General features: G+C 43.2%; 2 protein-coding genes across 2 annotated transcripts; both read right to left on the bottom strand.

Annotated features, from left to right (window-relative positions):
* Positions 1-552: 552 nt before the first annotated feature.
* Positions 553-7,710, bottom strand: epx (eosinophil peroxidase). Its single transcript, XM_053426439.1, has 17 exons — positions 7,693-7,710; positions 7,525-7,606; positions 7,349-7,439; positions 7,094-7,269; positions 6,129-6,261; positions 5,906-6,035; positions 5,617-5,823; positions 4,931-5,297; positions 4,696-4,856; positions 4,364-4,622; positions 4,114-4,284; positions 2,594-2,831; positions 2,298-2,509; positions 2,063-2,227; positions 1,423-1,506; positions 1,145-1,241; positions 553-860 (listed from the first exon to the last, which is right to left on the bottom strand). The coding sequence occupies exons 1-17, from the start codon at positions 7,708-7,710 to the stop codon at positions 803-805; spliced, it is 2,649 nt and encodes an 882-aa protein (XP_053282414.1). The 3' UTR covers positions 553-802.
* A 1,590-nt stretch (positions 7,711-9,300) lies between these two features.
* hps5 (HPS5 biogenesis of lysosomal organelles complex 2 subunit 2) lies at positions 9,301-21,267 on the bottom strand. Its single transcript, XM_053426914.1, has 23 exons — positions 21,079-21,267; positions 18,979-19,108; positions 17,973-18,083; positions 17,786-17,850; positions 17,463-17,655; positions 16,520-16,650; positions 16,163-16,381; positions 16,001-16,072; positions 15,776-15,864; positions 15,356-15,534; positions 14,431-14,589; positions 13,785-13,944; positions 13,254-13,371; positions 12,833-12,979; positions 12,603-12,671; positions 11,953-12,497; positions 11,637-11,757; positions 11,402-11,551; positions 11,194-11,313; positions 10,839-10,952; positions 10,639-10,745; positions 10,121-10,412; positions 9,301-9,678 (listed from the first exon to the last, which is right to left on the bottom strand). Exons 2-23 carry the CDS (start codon positions 19,084-19,086, stop codon positions 9,618-9,620), a joined length of 3,330 nt encoding a protein of 1,109 aa, XP_053282889.1. The 5' UTR covers positions 19,087-19,108; positions 21,079-21,267; the 3' UTR covers positions 9,301-9,617.
* Positions 21,268-23,716: the final 2,449 nt, after the last annotated feature.

Here is a 23,716-nt window from a genome sequence, read left to right on the forward strand (position 1 = left end):
ACCTGTTTTTTCTCAACACGCAATTGGTTTGGGATTAAAAATAAGGTCACACGCCCAGACGCACACCCACAGTTGCCCAACAGGTTTGTAAGCAGGAATCGGGCACACGGATACAGAGGAAACACTGAGACCGTTTTTGGTGCAGACATTCCTGAAAGATTTTAATTTCCGGATTGAAAAAGACTTTTGTAAGCTTGTTATTCTGTTTGCCTGGCCTCATCACACAGATTACCACAGAACCTAATAAAGAGTTTCACTGTTGTGAAGGTCAGAGTGACTCGAAGTGAAGTCAGTGGACAGTGGTGGGATGCAACAAGTTACTTTCTTATGAATGTGTACTTAAGTTTGCTACTTTTCGCTTTTAATCCACTACATATATAAACAGTAAATATCTGTTCTGTCATGTATTGTCACATGTTTGGATTGAAATACTTAAAAAATTTGAAATTTATATTTAAAAGCAAGTAGAAAAGTTAATGTGGTACTTTTACTTGAGTAGAGTAGTAAAGTAAAATGTTTAAATACTTCCTCCTCCTTCCTTGTCAGTGGACAAATAATATCTCTCTCTCTATATATATCTCATATCATAAACAGTCTGGTCAATGCAGGGATTCTTTAAGATGTAAAACTTTCATTTGTTCAGTTTTAGTGAGATTATTAATTAACATGACAAAATGTTTTAATGTTATAAACACATCTACATAAAATGATTCCACAAATAATTATTTTAACTTGCAAAAACATTGAGGACATCACAATAACTTTAACAGGTCGAGACAATAAAACTCTCACAAATATTGGATTAACCGTTCCCTTGGCAACAAGCTGCAGCGACCAACTCCTGTTTCTCAGGGAAGTATCTGAAAGAAGGATTCAACAAATACTATTTATATTTCAACTGCTGCTACATATTTCTTTCAGGAATAAATTAATTTCCCCCAAAATATTAATTTAACATGTACCTGCGTACACTGACTTGAATGATTTAGTGTTTCAGATTCGGGAAACCTACAGAGTCAAGTTTTATAATCTTTCATCTCAAGAGAATAAGGTGCACACACACTGAATGGCTGCTCCTTTCAATATGATTTCTAAATATTTGTTTAAAATAGTTTAATCAGGTTCATTTTTTTCAGTTCCTTACCTTTGATAACAGATCATTATCATCACCAGTACGGCCACACCACAGATCACTACTATCACCGCAGTGACCACAGAGATGGCAGAGAGTGACGAGGGCTCTGGATCATAGCACACACGCACACACACAAACACACACACAGCAATGTTCAGTATCAGTGGTGACAGATTCTGACATGTTGTATGTGTTCCAAAACAAATGTTAAAAAACTGCATCTCAAGAATTGTACATTTATCACAACATCTCAAACAGGCAGAAACTCAGGGAGCATCTGAACCAACCTGAGCACATGAAGGAACCTGGTTGGTTGAAACACTCCAGGTTTTGTGGACACGGAGAAATCTGTTCTTCACACTCATTGATATCTGTGTCGGTCAAAAACAAATCAATAAGAAACAAGATTATATCATCAAAACTGTATTATATGGAAATATTTTAAAACACTGTTGTCTAAGCATATCAAGAACTTATTTTCAATTTCAATTAATTTCTTCATCCCCCGTTTTGGAACACTTCCTGAACGGGTTCTTCATTTGAGCATCGAAGTCAAGACTGCATGTTCATTCTTGACTTAAAATAAAACAGAGGAGTAGGTTGATTTGTCTAATGCCTCCAAGACCATGTGTAAAGCTCAGTGAGAGAGAACACATGACAACTTAGGAAAATTATGTGATGGTACTGAAAGCTCCTGATCAGATACCAAATGGACCTAGCCAGGTGATTGTTTCCATGTGAACAATACACTTTATATCAAAAATTCTAAGAATAATCAACCTTTTTGAAGTTTTGCTGCAGATATTAAAGAATATTACCATCAATATGAACACAGGTTTTGTTACATGTCAGACACAAACTATGTTGCTGATTTAAAATGTGATATCTTCTGTAGGTGGGTCACCAGCCTCTGTTTAGTCTTTGTACCTTGACATGTTGGAGGGGCGGGGCTCCACTGGTTCTTGTTCGTATCACAGCTGACAGATGAAGATCCCAGCAGCTTGAAGCCAGAGTGGCACTCATACAGAATCACAGAGTCACAGAGGAGGGAGTAACCAGATTGAATCCTAGGTATCGGACCACAGCCGGGATCTGGGAGAGACGTCAGTGAAAGAAATAGCACAAGTGGAATATCAACAACAACGTGTTTCTGTGTCTTCACCTGTGTCTGGTTCTTTCCAGGGGCTGAGGTCGAGGTGGGGGATGAGCGGGTGGGAACAGGCCAGCATGTCCTGGGCGCTCTCGGTGCGTGAGAACGGGTCCTTAGGGACGAGGGCGATGTGGCTGTTATCACAAATGATGCGGGACAGAGAGACGGCGTGGAGGTGTCTCCTCTGGGTGCTGGTGAACACTCCCTCCTTCTCCCACCAGAACCTCACAGGACAGAACACAGATGGTTTTAGCTTGTGGCGTTAACTCATGTCGTGAGATCAGTAGATGATGAGCTGCGGACTCTACCTGTCTCCATCTCTCAGGGCTCTGAACTGTCTGGACAGCAGGCAGGCCAGGAGCGGCCCGACTCGGCCTCCGGGCAGAGGGGGCTCGGAGATGGCCCCCACCCACACGTCAACATTGTGGGGCGTCCCGTAAAGGAGCTGGAGTTTCTGAGCCAGAGTGAAGTTTCCCAGGATTTCAGCCAGATCGGACGGGGAGTCGGGAACCGAGAGGTCACAGGAGCTTCGCCACGAGCCGTATCCTGAGGAGAGGGGTGAGACAGAGAGAGGGAGCATGATGGTCAAGATGTGAGACACCGGGAGAACACACATCCCTTCAGTGGTCACTCTTGAGGGAAAACTCATTCAGAGGGTTAACACATTTAAATACCTGGGAAGACTACCTTTCCTTTAGGCCACATGCTCAGAGCTTGGTAAAAGAACTGAGGCCTAAACTACGGTTCTACTTCAGAAACACGTTTTCCTTTCAATGTGAAAAAGAGTTCTGTTGCTGCCACGTCTTTACCTTCGTTGGACTATGGGATCTTATATGAATGCCCCTGCTCATTGCATTAGATCCATACAGCCGACCATGGCTGCCCTTCGTCTCATCACTAACTGAAAAGCCTGCACTCATCATAGTGACATGACTTTGCAACTAATAATGTCAGTAATAAGTAATAGAATCATTTTTGAAAGACCAAAGAAAACAAACGGGGGATTTTGGCAACTCCTGAGATTTTAGGCAGTTTCAGAGATTATAGCGTGTTCTTTAAACTGATCACATGATAACTTCCTGAGAGAACTCCTGAGATTTGAAGACACATTTCTGCCTCAAACGATAATTTATGACTGTAGGAATTCTGCAGTGCTCACACATTCCAACATCTGGAACATTAAACCCCCAGATGTTGCTATGATGGCTGCGTTTCATTTAGCTGTTCAAGCTCCAGAGGGCTGTAGAGGTTATAGTTAATCTATAAAGTTTGTTTTATATATCAAATTATTTCACTGTTACTTTCACAAGCATACTTTACAGTTTTATATCAACAGGAAATAATACAAAGAGGTCAATCAAATGGCCAATTCAGAATTTCACTCCAAACGAAAGTTTATAAACTATTTCACTATCAAAAGATGGAAAGATTGTTCTTTTATTAAATATTATGAACTTTTTGTTTTCAAGAATTGTATGTTCACATTTCACCACCACATGAAATGTAAATCTAATGCAGCTATGCAGCAATGAGAAGCTCCTCCTCCTGCAGCAGATCTCCACTGTGAACATACAACAGACTCAAACTTCACAGCTGCTGACATTATTTGTGTTTCTTTCATAAAATCTATAACAATTACTGAGTTTGTTCTGTTTAAACAAATCCAGGCTCCTTGTCTTTTCTGTGTGTGCCTAACTTTCAACCAAATCATCTTTATTAATACTGATTTGAGCATTACTTAATAAACATAGTCAATCTGTTGAAACAGTCATTGGCAAACTTTCAGTATGAAGTGACTCTCTGCTGTGCGGCAGATTACAGAAAGTACCAGGTAAACCGTGGTCGCGGCCCCTCTGGAGGTTGAGGGCCCCGAGGTCCAGGGGCATCCCCCCCTGTGCCTGAAACAGCCTCTCAGTCAGCTCCTCCACCATCATCTGACCTGGAGTCTGCAGTTTGGCTGGAGACAGCAACAGGCCACGCAGCACAGGGTCGATACCCCCTGAAACACCGGGAGACAGAACTGCTGAGTAAACCACGTGTGATTAAAGCAGAGCCAATCGCGTTTTTTATTTCTATACCTTCCTGCACAACCCTCCAAGAGGCGAACAGAGAGTGGTGCAGAGGCAGTGGGGGATGCTGGGAGTTTGTGGTGTATCCTGGCCCCAGCCTGTTCACCACTGGCTGCACCGTGACGTGGGCAAAACGAAACGCGGCAGCTGCAAAGACGTTGGCGATGCTGGGATCCACTTCAGGATTATAACCCTCGTAAGGAGGCATCAGGCGGGACGTGGTGGTCTCACCCAGGACCTGTGGCAGGTAGTGCTCCCATGTGAGGATCTGGAAGAAGAACCAGGAGGCTGGTCAGAGGGCTGGAAGTGCCTATGGAGGATGGAGGTAGAGCTGAGACTACCTGATGGATGGCTCCCATGATCTTGCGGGCCTCCTGATACAGGGTGTTGGGGCTCCAGTGAGGGTTGAGCAGGTGCAGCTCTTTGACCAGCCGGTTGTGCTCTCTCAGAAAGAGCGTGTGCAGCGCGATCATTCCCAGATGCTCATTGGCTCTTGAATCACCTGAGAGACATGAACGATGAACAGCGTCTCCACTGAAGCCTGCGGAGGACGGATGAATCTCCACATCTACTCACCAGCTTGAAAGCAGGACGTGGAGTTCGGCCGGGGCTCGGATCTGTCTGACGTCCCCGAGGTGGTGGAGTTACGAGGACCACAGGGGTCCAGGTGCGCCTGCTGTCGAGGCAGGAAGGGCATGTAGGGCAGCCCCTGGTCTGAGTGCTGGGGGTTGAGGGTCATGGAGCCCAGAGGAGAGGAGTTGTTCCTCAGAGAAGAAGCCACACTGGTGGAGCTGCCGTACACCATGCTGGCATCCACAAAGGAGGTGATGGCGTTCAGCTGCTCTCTGTGGCGATGAGGGAGGACTCCTGCGCTGCAGCTGGGAGCAGATCTGAAGAAAGGCATACACTTCTGGACGCCATTACGGCGATCTGACAGAGGGATCTGGGGGGAAAAAGTTATATTTATAAGAATGTTATTTTTTTTAAAGTTATGTAGTACATTGTGATCCTTCTACATTACTTGCATTTTTTTTGAATTCTTGGTACTCTTGGACTTTTCACCTGCTTGATCACATCACTATTATTTCAGCTTCTCGTCATTGACAGTTTCTGTTGTCTTGCTTTAAATCATACTAATTCTTCCACACTACTTATTAATAAAACAATAACTTTGCTTCTTCTCTCTATTTTGATTTAAACTGAACAGGGGAACAAAAACCCAAACGAGACCCTCTGAGAATCAGCTGATAGTCGGTGTGTACCTGTATGGGGAAGCAGGGCGTGTCCCGGCTGCAGGTGTGTGTGCAGTCCGCTCCGGTCCTGAAAGCAGCCGTACTGGGGCTCTGAGGCGTCAGCACCACGTCGTGGTCGATCCACTGACCCCACTCCACCAGCAGGTGGGACAGGGTGGAGTCCAGAGAGATGTTGTCGTTGTGAGTGAACAGCACCTCTTGAGAAACCAGCCGCACCTGAACAACAAACATGGTGAGGGGAGGGATGGAGGGACAGCAGCTGACAGAGGAGGACAGTGTGCTGCTGCAGGACTCTTACTGGAGGCAGGCTGACGTTGTGGTAGGTGTGATCTGGGTCCCAACCTCTGGGCGTCCCCCACCGGTCCTCGTACTCAGGAGGCAGCCAGCGGGAATATGGGATGTTTGCAGCGCCCCATCTGGGATGATCTCTGTACAGGAGATGACAGACATATCCCTTCTGCTCAGAACAGCACTGCTGGATTACTGCGTGTGTGTGTGTGTGTGTTTGTGTGAGCTCTGACCTGTTGTTGCACTCTCCTGTGATGGATCTGTAGCGCTCAGACACACAGTCGCTCTGACAGCTGGGTCTCTGCAGCTCAGCGGAGCAGCCGGTCGCCTGCAGCAGATTCTCCACATCTTTGTCGCTCAGCAGCTCTTCTGGAAAACACAGTAAATAACACAAGACACTAATGATACAAAAGATAACTTATATAATACAACAAAATAATATGAATATCAAACTTGCTATGGGTGGTTTATCAGATAAATTGCACTTGTCTTGTGTCAGAAAACCTTTTCTTCTTATATTATTATTATTGTTAAATTATATTATAATTTGTGTATGTATTTCTAAAGCACTTTCTCAAAGTGCTTACACAATACACAGGGATAAAACAACAGAAAAAAAAAGAAATGTAACAAAAGTTTTTAAACATTTGTATTATTAATATTATAATATATAATATTACAAACAAACAACATCCATTAAAACCAGTTCAAATTCAGACATGAAAAAGCTTTCCTATAAACATTATGTTATACAATGATTTAAAAACAGGTAAAGTGCTGGTACGTCTCATTTCAGGCTAGATAGTGCTGAGCTTAAAAAGTTTAGTCAAAAGTTAGAAGAGTGACACGCTCCTGACATGTGTGCATGTATGTTGCAAGTGTTTTGTTTCTCCGACCACAGCTGGAATGTGATCACTCTTTATTCTGAACCTGCATCTATTATGTAAACAACACATAGTCACTATAATTAAAAAAGCCTTGTACGTACTATTTCAATTTTTATTGTATAATGCTATTTTCTTACTTGTTTAAATTTTACTTACATTTTTCACATTGCGCTGCTGATTTCCTGTGGCTAGTGTTTCAGTTGTGAATTTCTTATCTTATCTTAACTTATCTCATCTATCTTATTGTAGGGAGGGTCTTTCACATTAGATGAGTTCTAAAAAAAATGTTGAGTAGTGCTTTTGTTCAGTACCATGAGAGCTGGGCTGCACCATAGTGTGAGTGTAGACCATCTCTCTGATCAGCTCCACCGTGTTGTCCAGCAGCTCTGCAGCCCAGATTTGAGTCCTGGTTCTGGCTTCAGTGTGTTTGAACTGAGCCAGCAGGTCACTGGGTCTCACAGTGCCCTCAGACAGGGACTTCTTCCCCCTGGAGAAGTCAAGAGATTAATTATTAGTTGCAGCAGCTTTTTTCTGAAATATTTCTATAGAGGCCCGGGATGCTTTACCTTTCACTGGTGCGGGCGTAAGCAGCATCAGTGAGCTCCATCGCCCTCTGAAGAGCCTCCTTCACAAATGTAGACCCCAGATACACAGACCCTGTGTTCACCACGGAGGAGAACATGCACTTTTAAAAACTCCCAGGTACCTGCGCTTTAAAGACATAACCAAAGGGAAATCCTACCTGAGGTGTTTCCAGACGCTCGGCTCAGCGAAGCATGCCCAGGGAAGGAGAGGAGGACCAGTCCAAGTAGGGAGAGGGACACCTGAAACCAGGGGACACATCTGACACGTCTCAACTTATCTGGTTCTTTAGTCCAATCAAATAATAAAAAAGAAAAGAGAAACTCACCATGAGTGCTTTATCCATTTAAAACAGTTCAGGCTGTGTAGAGAGGATTAGCTCAGGGCTGCTCTGACTGTGACTCATCTTCAGAGCCAGCAGGTGTGTGTTTGTGAGTGTGTGTCCGTGTGCGTTTGCGTTTGCCCCCCGAGCGTTGAGGTTGCCATTTATACACTGGCAGCAAGGCCAACAGGTATGTGCAGAATCCCCTTATCTGTCCTCATGGTGACAGCAGGGGAACATCAAACACTGGACTCACTGCCTCGACCTAATAACCTCTCAAATCAAATCTATTTCTGTCCTTTCACCCACGATGAAAACCTCCTGTCATAGATGGATCATTTCAAATAAATGAAACACTTCTAAACGGGAGGACAGGGAATGCAGCGGCGGACACCGGCCGAGTTCAGGCCGTTGAGATATTGTTTGTCTGAGCAGCGCGCCTCACTCTGGAGGAAGAACATGGTCCTTCGTTATTTTTAAGAAGCCAAATGTAACAACGACGCATTAAAGCTCAGTTTATCTGGGATTCATGTCAAGTGTGTCTGTGGCCTAATACCAGTTCAATGTGAGACACAGACGTGTGGCTGAGGAATGGAGGATTCTGGGATATGATACAGAACAAGGAATGAGATTGATGAATAAAAAAAGGCTCAGACAGGAAAGTCTCTGTTAAATCCCGACTCGTGAAGCATGTCTCCAGAATGAGCCTTTTAAACTCCGACGTGAAGCAACAGGTCGACCCTCTGACCGCTCTCCTGCCTTTGATGCTCCAGGTGTGTGATAGAATCGAGTGAGTCATCGGTCCCATTTCATTAGGTTGGTATTAGTATTATCTCTGCTGAGGCATTTTACCCATCTTCTGCTCTGCGGCTGATGGTCAAGATCTGAAATGTAGAAATCTTTTGTTCTCAAAAAATGTCTCGTTGGAACCTGAAACCTTCAAATGAAATACTCTCATTAAAATGGCTCATTTCACCGGACTCGGATCCCTTTCAAAAACATCTCTCCACTCAATCCTAATGGTTTCAAGCCATGGGAGTTGCACAATCTCATATTTTGCAGATTATGCATGTAGGGAAGCAGCATAATTAGAGTTACTTATTAGACTTTTGTCTGTTTGTTTGTTTGCTGTATTACACAGTAACTATAGAACAGATGTCCACCAAATTTGGTCGGAGGATGAAAAATCGGCCAAGAAATAGAAATACATCACATATTGGTGCAGATCTGGATAGAGAGGTCACCAAAAAAAATCACTTTTATAATTTTTTACTAACTCACTTTTTGTTTGACTCAACCAATTAATGCACAATTAGGAGATATCTGTGAGTGTTTACAGAACCAAATCACTGGATTTCACTGTGGTTCCATGAAGGGGCTGGATTTCTTCACCCTCTGTATTTTAAGAAAAGCAGCTACGAACGTAGAGGTGAGAATGACATGATGTGGATTCAGGAAGAAATCAACAGTTTAATATGGACTTGGTGCAGAATTCCAGAGGACTGTTGGGTTTTGGTGGAGGTGTGAGCTCCACTGTGCTATTTAACTTCTACACTTTAGAGACACGAACAATTGACTGGACTGCGTAACAATAAAAAAACTAAAAATTATATGTTTCATTCAGACACTTTTATTCACATTAAATTACTTGGTTAGAACATTTCATTATTTACAATTATTTTTGTCTTTCCTGAACATGCTTATTAATCTGAAGCATTAAAGAAACAGTGATTGGATTTCTTACAAATTCATCATGATAAAGACGCTTATAAGATCATACATTTTTGGCTGCGAGTGTCTTCAGTTAAATTAAGTTAGAACAAAATGGCAAATATCACAGTGCATTCATTAAGCAGCAGTTAGTGGGAAGACTTTGATACAGTGTTAGTTATATTGGTTTAGTGAAGCCGCTGTCCACACAGGATCTAGAGTCAGGCATGCTGAGACCACAGGAAGCGATCGCAGCGCTCCAACATCGTCTGGATCATCGCCCTGAAATGAAAGTCACAAGAAACTGAGCTTTATGATCAACAAGACAAAGTTTATTCCTTGGCGGAGGTGATATTTTAGTTGTTTTACTCCAAGCACAGAGTGGATCATCATCAATGTTTTCCTTTAAAATTAATGATCAATTATGTTGTTTTCAGTAATAAATTTGGGGAAAGTCCACTTCTGCTGCTGCTTCTTCACCCTCTCCTGACACATCCGTTTCATTGAAGTTATCTGTTTTGATGCTGTTTGTATTAATTTTCATTACTAGGCTTGGAAAATTAAAAATCTATGTCAGAAAATCCAAAGAACAATCACTAATGCCTAATGAAGGTTTACGCATTTATGTTTGGTTTATTTAAATTTTGTATGTCTGCTTTTTACATAAACGCCTGAAAGAAACTATCTCGATCTACGGCATGTTCTTTCATGTGCCCTGACCCACCTCTGCCTCTTCTCGGTGACCCTCAGCAGCTCACAGACCAGTTTGGATTGAGGGGACAGGACCAGCTGCACGCCACACTCCTCCAGGACATTCAGAGCTCGGTCAGGTCCGGCTTTCCGAGCCAGCATCAGGGTCAGGTTCTCCAGGCTGGTCTTTCCTCCGCAGTCTGCCGAGCCGTTGGACCAGCTGTTCCCGTTCACACCTGGGACCTGCTCTGAGTCTGTCTCACTTCTGCACTGCTGAGACAACCGGATCAAGAGCTTCCACTCGTCCAACGTCTGAGGCTCAACGCCTGGAAAATAACAGGAGCCAGTACAGAGATCAGTCTGCTGAAATGTTTTGTTTCCTTAGTTTTAGTCCAAACTCTACCCTGCACTTAGAGAGGGTTTAAACAACGAGTCAACCCTGACTTAGATGATGGCTCTTAACAGGCATCGATTTTTCCTCTCGGCCGATTTAGAGATAAAAAATCTCCTTTAAGGCTGAAGGAGTGAAAGGTTTTTGAAAAACAGCTTTACCCTCAGGTTCCTCCAGCAGGCTGATGTCATCCAGCTGTAAGATTGTGGAGAAGGCTTCTGCGCGACGCTGCAGCTCACAGCAGAGGCAGAGGTAGCCCGTCCAGTACCTGTACATGGGAATATTATACAAAATGTTGAAACACTGTCATCTCAATAAGAAAGATGTCTAGTTCTTTATATGCTAAGTAACTCCGAAGTACCCGTGACTGCGGCATGTCTCTGCCATCTTCTGCTTTGAGGACAGGTCTGCAGGAAGACGAATCAGCAGGGACAGGAGGCGTCCGTAACCCCAGCTGAAACAATGTGAATGCCACCTGCGACAGAGGTCATGTGATTCACAGTTGCACGGTTATTCTCTACTTCCACTTCAGAATTATTGGGTTGTGAATAAATAGAATCCAGAAGTGAAACATGAAACCCACGAAAGCAGATTAGTTCAGATCCGTTCAGATTTATAGATATTTATAATGCTTATTAAATTTGACATCAGTTAAAAATGATACTTAAAGAAACAGGGATATTATTTTACATTTTCAAACAATAACCGAACCAGACCTGGGCTGTCCATCAGGAGTTAGGGTATCACAGCGTTGAGGTGCATCATGGGTAAGTGCAAGTTCAAGCCAATCCTGCCTCAGTGATTCTGGTTCAAGAAGGGACTGCAAAAACGACAACCTAAAGAAAGAATTGAAAGTACAAGATTCAGCAATTGAATTCAATGTCCTTGTTTTTGTTTGATAGGAAATGTGATTCAAAGATCTACCTGTGCTCCTCAGTTCGGGATTGGACCAGATTATCCAGATAGGCCAGGAAGTGGCTTTGCTGAGCCAATGCCATTACGTCAGCGGGAGTTATTGTAGGGTAGAACTGAGAAAACGATCGTACAGCCGACTCCCCGTGCTTCTCATATAACCTGGAGAATAAAAGAGTAAACTGACTCCACTTGGTCCATCGCGATTTAAAGACTATGTGTCGATGAGAAAAGTGCAGGTACTGACCTGTGCAGGTGAGCGAGGAGAACCGGTGCACTCCAGGGCTGTAGCTCTCTCAGACTGCGCAGTGACCGCAGTAGATCCCCTCTCTGAATAACCTCCACCACCTTACAAGACCTAGTGAGATCTAGGGAGGAAGACAAAAGGTTCATTTTCAAAATCACTAAAGATTAACAATACCAAGGCCGGGTGTATTATTAGATCCTAGCTGCAAAGGAATGCAATTCAAAGTTTTTATTGAGCTCTAAAGCTAAAATGAGCAAAACCTGTATCAGTATAAAATCAGGAAAAGAGAGCAGGGTTGTAAGGAGAAGATTCTGACCTAACATGGCCTCAGTGAAGGAGCTCTGCACCTCCGGCCGCTCCTGGTAACATAACAGACACATTCTTCTGATGCGCTCTTGATCCAGCAGAAAGAAGTAACTGCGCAGGAACGTTGTGCATCCCGGTGCTCGCTCAGTCTCCTGATTTCTAAAGCAGCTCAGCTCTGTGTATAATGTGGCCAGCTGAGTGAGATTATCCAGGAGATCAGGCGGCACAGGTTTGGGGGACACCACTCGCACAGGCTCTGAGAGGTGAGGAGCCTCAGACACTTTCTCAGTGGAGTCACACTGGTACTCCCGCTCTCTGACCTCAGGTGACTCCTCATTCTTTTCCTCTGTGCCACAATCTGGTGCTTCTCCTGAAGAGCAGCACGAATTCAGATAATCCCTCTCCTGCCCTGCTCCATCCGGGTTTGAGCCACTGACAGCAGACGACCCGATTTCTGCAGGTCCGAGTATTCGCTCCAGCACCGGCAGCCACTCCAGCAGCCTTTCCCCCAGGCAGACTGGATCGAGCAGCACCAAGGGATCTTGGATCTGGGAGCTGATGTTTGGAAAACATTTGTAAAATTTGAATGCCAGAGTGCAGGTGAAAAAATAACCCTAACCCTGCAGTGGGAATTATAACATAATGTTGTGCAGTACTCACATAGTTCGCTCTGTTGCTGATCGAAGTTCCTGCAGGTCTGTCTCTGTATTAGGCATTTCATCATAAAGTCTGAGAGGACAAATGAAACTCAAAATATAACTCTTGTCTATTTACGACAAATGTAAAGGGAAAGATGTAAAAATGTGCCTTAAAGTCAGAAAGATATTTTTTTTATAGAGGCCTAATTCCTCTCTTTTTTTATGAATATAGCTTCAGTTCTCTGTACTCACTCATTTTCCATTTCTTCTGAGTATAGAGCTGCGGTGGAGGACACATCAGACTGTCCTCCCTCTCTGAACTCAGGTCGCTGCCAGAGCTCAGAGTTCATCTGGAGGGTGTTGATCTTCTCTGTCGTCTTTTTAACAAAACTAGAAACACTGCGGGAAAGAAAATTCAAGTCGAACAGAGCTACGAAGCACGAACCTCTTCATAGTGATGTCAAATGAAACATGTTCCTACACGGATGAACTATGCGAGTTTAAAAAACAAAAGACGTGGGTGTTCAATGGAAAGAGGAAGTGAGCCGTCTGTAGTCACAGCTGAGCTCGTATGATAGGATTGAAACTCCCACAACATCCTAACAAGTACAACAACAAATAGATTATTCTGTTTAAAGCCCTGTAAAGCACGCATGTTTCCCTGGATGTTCACCTGTCTTTGACGGCCTGCAGTGCAATGCGAGGTGGTTTGGGGCGGAATGAAAGGGGGAGATGGAACTGCATGCCTTGGTCAGATCGCTCAGCCTCCGGCCGCTCGCCGCTCTGTGGATCTGAATATAGACGGGCGCAAGAGCCAGAGGAAAAACACAGATGGATGGAGTACTGGAGTGGAATGATGACAGGGAGAGTGGGGAATGCAGAAGTGGATGGTGTAAAGACGCCAGACTCGACTGGCAAGCGAATGTAAATCAAATGCTGCACGATGCAAAAAATGCAAAACCAAAATGTGATAAATATGACACAGACAAGAAACTCAGAATTACTAATCGGGCAGAGTAAAGAACATATTCAGTCATCAGAGATCACTCAGCTCTTACAGAAAACTAGATTATTGAATTTATGATTTCATATGTGGTTCATATCAAATGAAAAACATAGATTTATGTTGTGTTTGTGTTAGGAGAGCAGGGATTTTTAAGTGATCAACTGGTTTTAACGTTAAAGAGCAACATCTGCCTCTCACCTTGATCCACTTGATCGTCTTCCTGGACAAAGCTGAACTCTTTGAGTCTCTCCTCCTCCGACATGGACTGATTGATGAGTGAGCTCGTCTCCTCGTCTGACTGACTTCCTCTGCGGCTAATCACACGATAGATTCCACAGTCGAGAACGTTGAAGCTCTCCTAGATAGTGATGTGTCTCATATTAGTAAATTCAACTCTACATGTGTATTCAGATTAGCAAAAGCAGCATTCTTTAGTAAAAATACCCCCACAGGAATAAAAATGTATGGAATGGATATGCTTGATCACATGAGAACTCTGCTTGTGCATCAACCAGACAGGAAATAAGTTTGTTGTTGAGTTATTGTGCACATCATGCAGCTCTCTGAACCTCATGATGAGTCATGTCAAGTCATGGTGGAGATATTTAACTGCCTAATGTTGACTGACTTTAGACATGTGAAATTAATTCCAGTACTGGAGGCTGTTTAATGTGATTCCATGGATATGCTTGTCCTTCATTAACAGGATGGTTTCCATAACAAAAAAGATTCAATGGGTTCAATGTAACTGACGGGCAAGTGTGTTGCTGATTATTTACAGCGATGGTGCTTATGAGACAAACAGCTTATACTGCACATAGACATAAGTTAAAGTTGAACTCACATGTGAGGAGATGCTGCTTCTGCGGCTGCTGGAGGCGGAGTCCAGAGGCTCCAGCTTCATGATGACTTCCTCCAGCTGGCCGCTGAGCTCAAGGTGAGTGGTGGCATTGAGCTGGGACCTGAGATGTTCAAGGCGGTCGATGGGAATGGATTTCCTGGCCTGAATCAAGAGTTAGGACTTTACTTTATGAATCCAGCCAACACTGAAGTTCAACACAAGTGATGAAGACACGCATAAACATTTACTCTGATTAAAAGAAATGTGTTTAAGATGCTGCTTTCTGCCTTCGCCTAGAAGTCCTGTGTGTTTGTTTGTTAGCATTACTACGTAAAAACTACTGAAAGTATTTCCATGAAACTTGGTGGAGGGATGGGACAAGAAATAACCCATGAAATTACGATGTGAACCCAAGGAATTTTTTTTTCACTACCATTTACATAATGAGAGAAGGCATTTTTTGATATTTTCACTCATTTCCAAGGGAATTGTGAATAGATGTTGACGACAAAAATGTATCTAAATAAAAATCCCTATCTTGTCATGCTAGTTTTCCTAATGTTTTAGTTAAAAACCTGTTAACGTTATTTTCACATATGTCTTTTAACATCTGCATAAACCCCGACTTGATGAGGTTTACTATACATTTTGAAACTTTAAATACAAACTACTATGGTTTGTAAAGTCAGGTTAATTGTGCAGGGTAGAGAAAATTATAATGTTAACCTTGGAGATATACCTTGTTCCCGATGTTTCAAAAGTGCCACTAATGATGAGACCCATCAGGTGAATAGCTATGATCTCTTTAGTCTTAGTAAACAGAAAATCAACAACTCAAAGAAACAACTTAGCTGAGAGAAGACTGGAATCTAGGAACCACTGTGCACAGAGACGAGGTCATGTAGCATGACAGTAGCAGCCATCTTACCTTGCTGGTAGTGATTGCGTGCGGAAACATACAGCAGACAGCAGCAGCAAGCGGCCAGGACTCCCTCCGCAGCAGACGCTCGACACAGCGCTCTGCAGACAACAGGGAGAGGTGGGACAGACGCCCGCTGCCATGGAGACAGAAGAGCTCGCTGCGGTAGACTGCCATATCGATCAGGTCTACAGAACCAGAAAACAGGTTTGGATCAGTTTCACGTAAAGAAAACATAGGAACAGAAAGAAATGAGTGTATAGCATTGCTAGATCATACGAATAACAATTAAGATCACATGATTACAATGGTGCAGCACAAACAATAATATTTTTGAAGAAAAGCATTTGAGTGTGAGTTTTTGAGCAAAATGGTTTGACTGTTCAGTCCTTCCGGTTAACATTTGAGGAGAAAAAGCAGGAAATGTACCTTTGACTTCAGTCCACAGAAGCACTTGTCCATTCTGAGGAGTGAAGATATAAATAGCGGAATCGGTCCAGGTCAGTAGATTTTGATCTCTAAACAAGTAGAAGAAGTAACAGGTAGGTTTTACCTGATGTTTGTCTGATGTGATTTACTGTAGATATGATACAAAAGGGATTGATAAGTCTGAGAAGGAAGGTGATAAAATATAAAAAGGATATGATATTTTACCCCAAATAAAGCAGTTTAGGAAAAGCAATCGACTGGGGGCTCTTCTGCACTGGGCTGTAATGTGGCTCATTTCTGCAGAATACAAGTTGAAGAAGACAAGTAAGAAGTTTGCTATTTTACAGAAAATAACATAGAGAACATAGAACAACAAAGAATCAGTACCTGTAAGTGATGAGAGGTAGAGGGGGGCAGGCCAGTGGCTGTTTGAACTGATGGGTGCTCAGAACCTCGCCATGAAAACTGGCCTCCCAAATTCGCGAGCCTGGCCGGGCGCAGTAGAGCAGGGGTGGCTGACCAACTAATAGTCCCTTATTCTGGGGGAAAAAGCAAGCTCCATACTCCCCATCACGCTCCTTGTTTCCCACACGCCAGAACTTCTCCCTAACGATAGGATTTTAAAAAATAAAGATGTTACTTTCATCCGACTACTGTACCTGCTCTATTTAAATAAAAAAAGTTTATGTCACTCTCTATAAAGTATCAAAGTCACATTAGAGATGCAAACATAATGTTTCTCACCTCTCTGTGTCGCAGAGGTAGCAGCGGCTGAGAGAAGACACAAGCAGGCGGCCATCTTGGTACCCAAGCTGAACCACTCTGGAGTCGACCGTGGTGACGGTCTGAACAGGGAAGATAACAAATGCTGACCCCTGGACACAGAGAAAAACAATCACATAAGTCTTTGATAGGAAAATCTAAACATTTTAATTATAGAGGAATGGGGCACAGCTAGCAGGAGGGACAATGTTTCATTTGCTGAACCACAGAAATGCGGAAAACAAAAATATAAGCCAAGGTACAATTCCGGTAGGATTTAAATAAAAAATAAAAAAATTGAAATAGTCCTTCAGCCAGACTTTACTAGTGTTGCCAGTACACAACCTAGTAGGTTAACCTGCTTTTGACTATTATTGCAACAGCACATAATTACTACATACATGCCATTTCATTAAAGGAGGTGTATTTCAGTTTTTGATGACAAATAACACAGAAAATGCATATGTGCAGCACAGTGGTGTCCTAAGGTCTGAGACCAATTTGCTGAATGTGACAAGCAAGGTTACTGATTGAGCAGCTAATCACACAGGACTAAATGGTACAGATATTTGACCGTCCAAAGGTTTCTTGTTGCCAGTCAAATGTCTTTTCCATTGTCCCTCTCTTCCTCTCAGAGTACTTATAGTGTCAAAACTTCACTTTGATGAACAAGCCAAGTAAGAATCAATAATCTCTACTTTTAGGTCCTTAGTCCGCTGCTTGGAGGCCTCTCTGATTGCTGACTGAAAGTTAGATAAGGCCAAGACTTAATTTATATCTGTCACCTGGCTTAAACTAAGGCCTGGTGACTTAATTGTGTTTTGGAACCAAACCAAACCAGAACCCTTTCAAAAATCATATTTGCTCTCCATACATTAGCATTGAGGAAACAAGACAACTTTAACTGTGAATCAGAATCCAATACCTTTCCCAGCTTGGAGGATCCTGCACGCAGAAAGGACACCTTGCCTCCCGAGTCCCCGACAAAAACTCTGAGTGCGCCTGTGTCCCAGCAGAGTGCAGTGATGGCCTGACCTCTGTGCTCCCAGGACACGCAGACTCTCTCTGGTCGACCTCGCCGCTCCAGCTGCAGCTCCCACACCACCACCAGACCCTGACTGGACCAGAGACAATACACAACACACACATTAAGAACCATACAGGCAGCACGACTAACCCAGAGATATGTGTCATATAAGCAAAGAACAGGAAGATGACAACGAGGGAAATTGTTCGACAGACTCTAACCTTGTCGCAACGGCAATGAAATCTTCATCGTGCGGGCAACACGCCACCTGACAGATGGATCCCTCCTGAAAAGAGCACACTCCTTTACAACTGACTGCATTCCATGTAAAGTGCAGCTTTATTAGTTTAACAGCAGAACACCAGTCAGCTCTGTATCTGCACAATAGGAACTCAGGTCACATATTACCTTGTGAGAGAGGATGATCCTTTGTTTCCAACCCTCCTTCTGAATCAGGTGCAACCCTCCTGCTGATGTTCCCAATGCCAACCACTTCCTCGACACAGCCAGGCAGGTACACTGCAACACAACAGAGGCACATCTAGTGACTTCATCTGGACATATGTTGTTCGATAAACATACACAGGACAGTGTTTTATGTTTTAATCATGAACTGTAAATACATTTTATAAAAGTCTCCACTTCCTCCCACTATTGAGAAATAAAGCAGAAATATCCTGGATGGGAACGCAGCCATCTTGCACATTCAGAGCCTGACTTGGCGCAGCAGTGATGGGGGGATGACGTAGATGCAATCATCCCATTTCTATATCATCAATTGACATATTAAACCCAAACTTACCCGAAAAATGTACTCTTGAACAAACATCAAAGTGATATTTACTAGCTAAAACAGACAGAGATCCATCTTTAGGAAAAATGTCTTTGATGTGAACTTTTTATTTTGGTCCATGCCCAATCAACTTACATGGAGGAGGCAGGGTTTGTGACAAATACTGCAGCCAGTAACTAGGGGGCTATTGAGACGTTTTGGCTTCACGTTTGGGAGCTGTGATGTCGTTCAGATCTTTACTTACAGTCTATGGCTTTTATTGAATCAACTTATCTCTGCCTTTACACTGGGAATTGTTTGGTTTCTCTATTATTTTATGATTTGGCGCTTAAAATGGAACTGAATTGAATCCCTTTTATTTGAGATTATTCATTTTTCGCCATGGATTTTGTGAAGCACTAATTTATTATTATCATTATTATTTACAACCCAATTGTAGCTTGTTATTGGATTTGAATCTCTGTTTGCCAAGCACATGGTACATGTCCAATAATCTAACTATGGTCAGTTAAGTAATTTCTCACTCTCCACTACAATAATGACACTAAATAGGAGGCTAATAAATTATCTCTGTGTGATTTTATTAAAAGACTGATTCAGAGGCATGATGGTGAAACCTACCTTGAGCCTGCCGGAGTCTAAACGTAGCGCAGACAGTAGTGGATCGAGACAGTCAAACTCTGCCAGCACATGACCGTGGTTCTCTGGTACGACTGGTATCAGAGACATCTTCACTGGTGATCCTCCACAACTGAGAGAGAATGAGACGGTCAGGAGAGAAGAAAGAAAAGTGTGTGACTTCAAGAGTGACTAGCCTGCATACCACAGCTCTCAGCCATGTGGCATCACATGACTTTCAGTAAACTGACCAGTCATGACTCCACTTAAACTGTTTTCGGCCTTCTCAACACATTTTAATTCATTTATAACTTGTGGGTGTTAAAGCATTTAGCAAAGTTTATCGATGTTTCTAGTTATTATCAACATGCGCAGCATTGTCGCTAAAATTATTCTTTAATTCACAAGATTCAGATTTAGACAAAAGATAATTATAAAAAATATATAATCATCTTTAATGCAAATGGCCCTGGTGCTGTCATATGTTACTTTCACTGTTTTGGCAGGACCAAAGAACAACACTGAACTCTAAAGATAACGCAACACACTGCAGTTTAACGTTGTGTTATGGTTTTACATGCACAACGAAGCGGAAGCAAAATTACAGATGCAGATCAACCATATACTGACGGTTAGGAATGCCCGAACACTACCAAAACATAATGTGGGTAGATAATTGTTTCTCAGCAATAATGTTGTTGACACAAGAAGCTCAGAAGAAGGTGAGAAGAAACAATCAAGTCTGACCTCTGACCTTCTATTTGTTATCACTCCGCTGTAACAACAACACACTTCAGATTACTTTACATGGACAAAGTGGAGGTCTTTAATGTAGAAAATGTATCTTAGTTACACAACTCCGTGGAGTAGTTTAACTTGTGTTTACAACTAACAATGACTTATCAGCGATCAAATTAAATTAAATTAAATATATAACTCAAAATGATATTTCTTTGTAATAAGGGTTTGACGATGACATCTTAGTAATATTTACTCATTTTAAAGAATATATATATATATATTGATTAAAACCAATGCTTTACTCCCTGGTATCGGTATTGACCCCAATAATCCAGTGGTTGGGCTCTTTTGTTTTGATGTCATTTGTAAGAAAATGGGAGAAAAGAGTGAAACATGCCAATAACAAATTCCCACTGATCAAGGTGGTAATAATATACTCAGATGTATTTTGTCTGGCCAACGATGCCAAATGGTCAGAACGCAAACTTTACTTTACTTTAACATTACAAGTGTGTGTCACAGGAAAGCATCGAATCCCCATATTTGTGGAGCTAGACACAGCAAACAGGATTCAACCCTCCATATACAGCTGCCATTTTTCATTAAGCATTACAAAACATCAATTTTGTAAATCGACTACTCGTTGCAGCGATGCCATGTTGTTGTTGCTTGAGGTGATTTAAACAACGTGTATCTTCTTGTTTTAAAAACTGATAGTAAATCAGTTAATCAAGTAAGCTTGTTGTCTGAATGTAATATGTTGATTTGGAGCAGAGACGTCTCATCTAACGTGTGAGATGATAACGCGAGTGGTGGAATGAACTGGAAATACCCCAGTATCCCAGATGTTCAGCCTGCACGAGCACAGCGGCGGAGCGGAATGACTCTGATGACACCAGGGCACCGTTACCAGACATCGCAAATAACCACTGCTGTACAGGGATCAGTCGTTTTCATGGAGCTCCGTGTCTACCGTGTACACTGTTAGATAGCTGGAAACCTCATTTACACTTCGGCTGAGCTAGCGTGAAAGTTACTGCTCGTGTCGTGGCGGTGTGACCCGGTTAACACACCGCACCGCCGCCCGCAGCAGCACCGCGGGGCTGCGGCAGCGGGATGGACCGACTCCCCGCATCACGAGACCAGTCTGCTGACACTGATGCTAACGTTTCTGTCTAAACTGCCGGGGGCAGCCGAGGCTTGAAGGAAACGAATGAATTGGCTCCACACTGCTGAAGTACACATGTTGAAGGTAAATACATGTCCAGCTCTCCGCTTTAGCGCCTTCTCGCTCCGGTGGTGGTGATATTAGCGGTGACACTTTAGCAACAAGCATGCTAGCTCCGACAGATATGAACTCACCTGGTGGCTGCTCGTGACACTCCGGTCTGTGTATCTTAAATAAACCAGCAACACATCGCCGTGTCACAACCCGGGTTAAGGTTAGTTCGGGTGGGTGTCGCTGGTGGGTGTCGCCGGTCTGTGGCGGAAAGAGAGTCGAGCTGTCACGGCTCCTCTCTCCGCTGCTGTGGGGACACCTCCTCACTTCCTGGAGGCGAATGCACACGAACTCTGCTCCTACACACTTATTTTACCATCGGACCCATTCCATCACTTGTTAGACTTTTTATTGCATATTTTAAAAATATTATAAACTTAGTGATTCTGTGTGGTGAATATATTTCCCATCCATAATTGCAAAATGGCAAACAATACTTTTCACAGAATTTTTGTGAATTCAAAAAATATATGCATCTTACAGACCCTAAAATAGTAACAAAGCTGTTCACATGCAGCTATAAATATTTAAATGAGCATTAAGAAACTTTTCTTATCTTGTTTTCCCTCCTTTGTATTAAGTTAATCGTTTGGCATAATTTGCATACTTTTCCTACTAAATATTTATTTATCCAGGTGACTTGTTTTAACAACTTCAATTAGAAAATTTGTATATATATATATATATATATACACACTTTGGCATTAACACAGCTTCCCGCCTTTTCTGTCGCTTTCATTTTATGTATGTATATATATATATATATATACATAAATATATACATATATATATGTATATATATACATATATATATATACATATATACACATACATATATATATACATACATATATACATACATATACATATATATACACATACATATATATATATACATACATATATATACATACATATATATATATACATATATACATATATATACATACATATATATATATACATACATATATATATACATATATATACATACATATATATACATACATACATACATACATACATACATATATATATATACATACATATATATATATACATATATATATATACATATACATACATATATATATATACATATATATACATACATATATATATACATACATATACATACATATATATACATACATATATATACATACATATATCTCACTCACTCTCACTCATCGTCATCCGCTTCGGGTCGGGTCGCGGGGGTAGCAGCTCAAGCAGGGGGCCCCAGACTTCCCTTTCCCGGGCCACATTGACCAGCTCTGACGGGGGGATCCCGAGGCGTTCCCAGGCCAGTGTTGAGATATAATCTCTCCACCTAGTCCTGGGTCTTCCCCGAGGTCTCCTCCCCACTGGACGTGCCTGAAAAACCTCCCAAGGGAGGCGCCCAGTGGGCATCCTTACCAGATGCCCGAACCACCTCAGCTGACTCCTTTCTAAGTAAAGGAGCAGCGGCTCTAATCCGAGTTCCTCACGGATGACTGAGCTTCTCACCCTATCCCTAAGGGAGACGCCAGCCACCCTTCTGAGAAAACTCATCTCGGCCGCTTGTACCCGCGATCTCGTCCTTTCGGTCATCACCCAGCCCTCATGACCATAGGTGAGGATAGGAACGAAGATAAACCGGTAGATCGAGATCTTTGCCTTGCGGCTCAGCTCTCTTTTCGTTACAACGGTGCGGTAAAGCGAACGCAATACCGCCCCCGCTGCTCCGATTCTCCGGCCAATCTCACGCTCCATAGTACCCTCACTCGCGAACAAGACCCCGAGGTACTTGAACTCCTTCACTTGGGCTAAGGACTCATTTCCTACCCGGAGTAAGCAATCCATCGGTTTCCTGCTAAGAGTCATGGCCTCAGATTTAGCGGTGCTGATCCTCATCCCAGCCGCTTCACACTCGGCCGCCAGCCGATCCAGTGAGTGCTGAAGGTCACAAGCCGATGATCCAATAAAGACCACATCATCCGCAAAAAGCAGTGACGAGATCCTCAGACCACCGAACTGCAACCCCTCCCCACCACGACTACGCCTCGATATCCTGTCCATGTATATCACAAACAGGATTGGTGACAAGGCGCAGCCCTGGCGGAGACCAGCACCCACTGAGAACGAAACTGACTGGCTGCCGAGGACCCGAACACAGCTCTCGCTTTGGGAGTACAGAGATTGGATGGCCCTGAGGAGAGACCCCCTTACCCCATACTCCCGCAGCACCTCCCACAGTTTCTCCCGGGGGACCCGGTCATATGCCTTCTCCAGATCCACAAAACACAAGTGAACCGGATGGGCATACTCCCAGGCCCCCTCCAGGATCCTTGCGAGAGTGAAGAGCTGGTCCGTAGTTCCACGTCCGGGGCGAAAACCGCATTGTTCCTCTTCAATCTGAGGTTCGACGATCGGCCGAACCCTCCTTTCCAGCACCTTGGAGTAGACTTTACCAGGGAGGCTGAGAAGTGTGATACCCCGATAATTGGTACACACTCTCTGGTCCCCCTTTTTGAACAGGGGAACCACCACCCCGGTTTGCCACTCCTTTGGCACTGTACCCGACTCCCACGCGATGTTGAATAGGCGTGTCAACCATGACAGCCTCTCAACACCCAGAGCCTTTAGCATTTCTGGCTGGATCTCATCAATCCCTGGGGCTTTGCCACTGCGGAGATGTTTGACTACCTCAGTGACCTCCACCAGGGAAATTGACGACGA

Source organism: Pleuronectes platessa, chromosome 7 (assembly GCF_947347685.1).
Source record: "Pleuronectes platessa chromosome 7, fPlePla1.1, whole genome shotgun sequence".
Lineage (NCBI taxonomy): Eukaryota > Metazoa > Chordata > Actinopteri > Pleuronectiformes > Pleuronectidae > Pleuronectes > Pleuronectes platessa.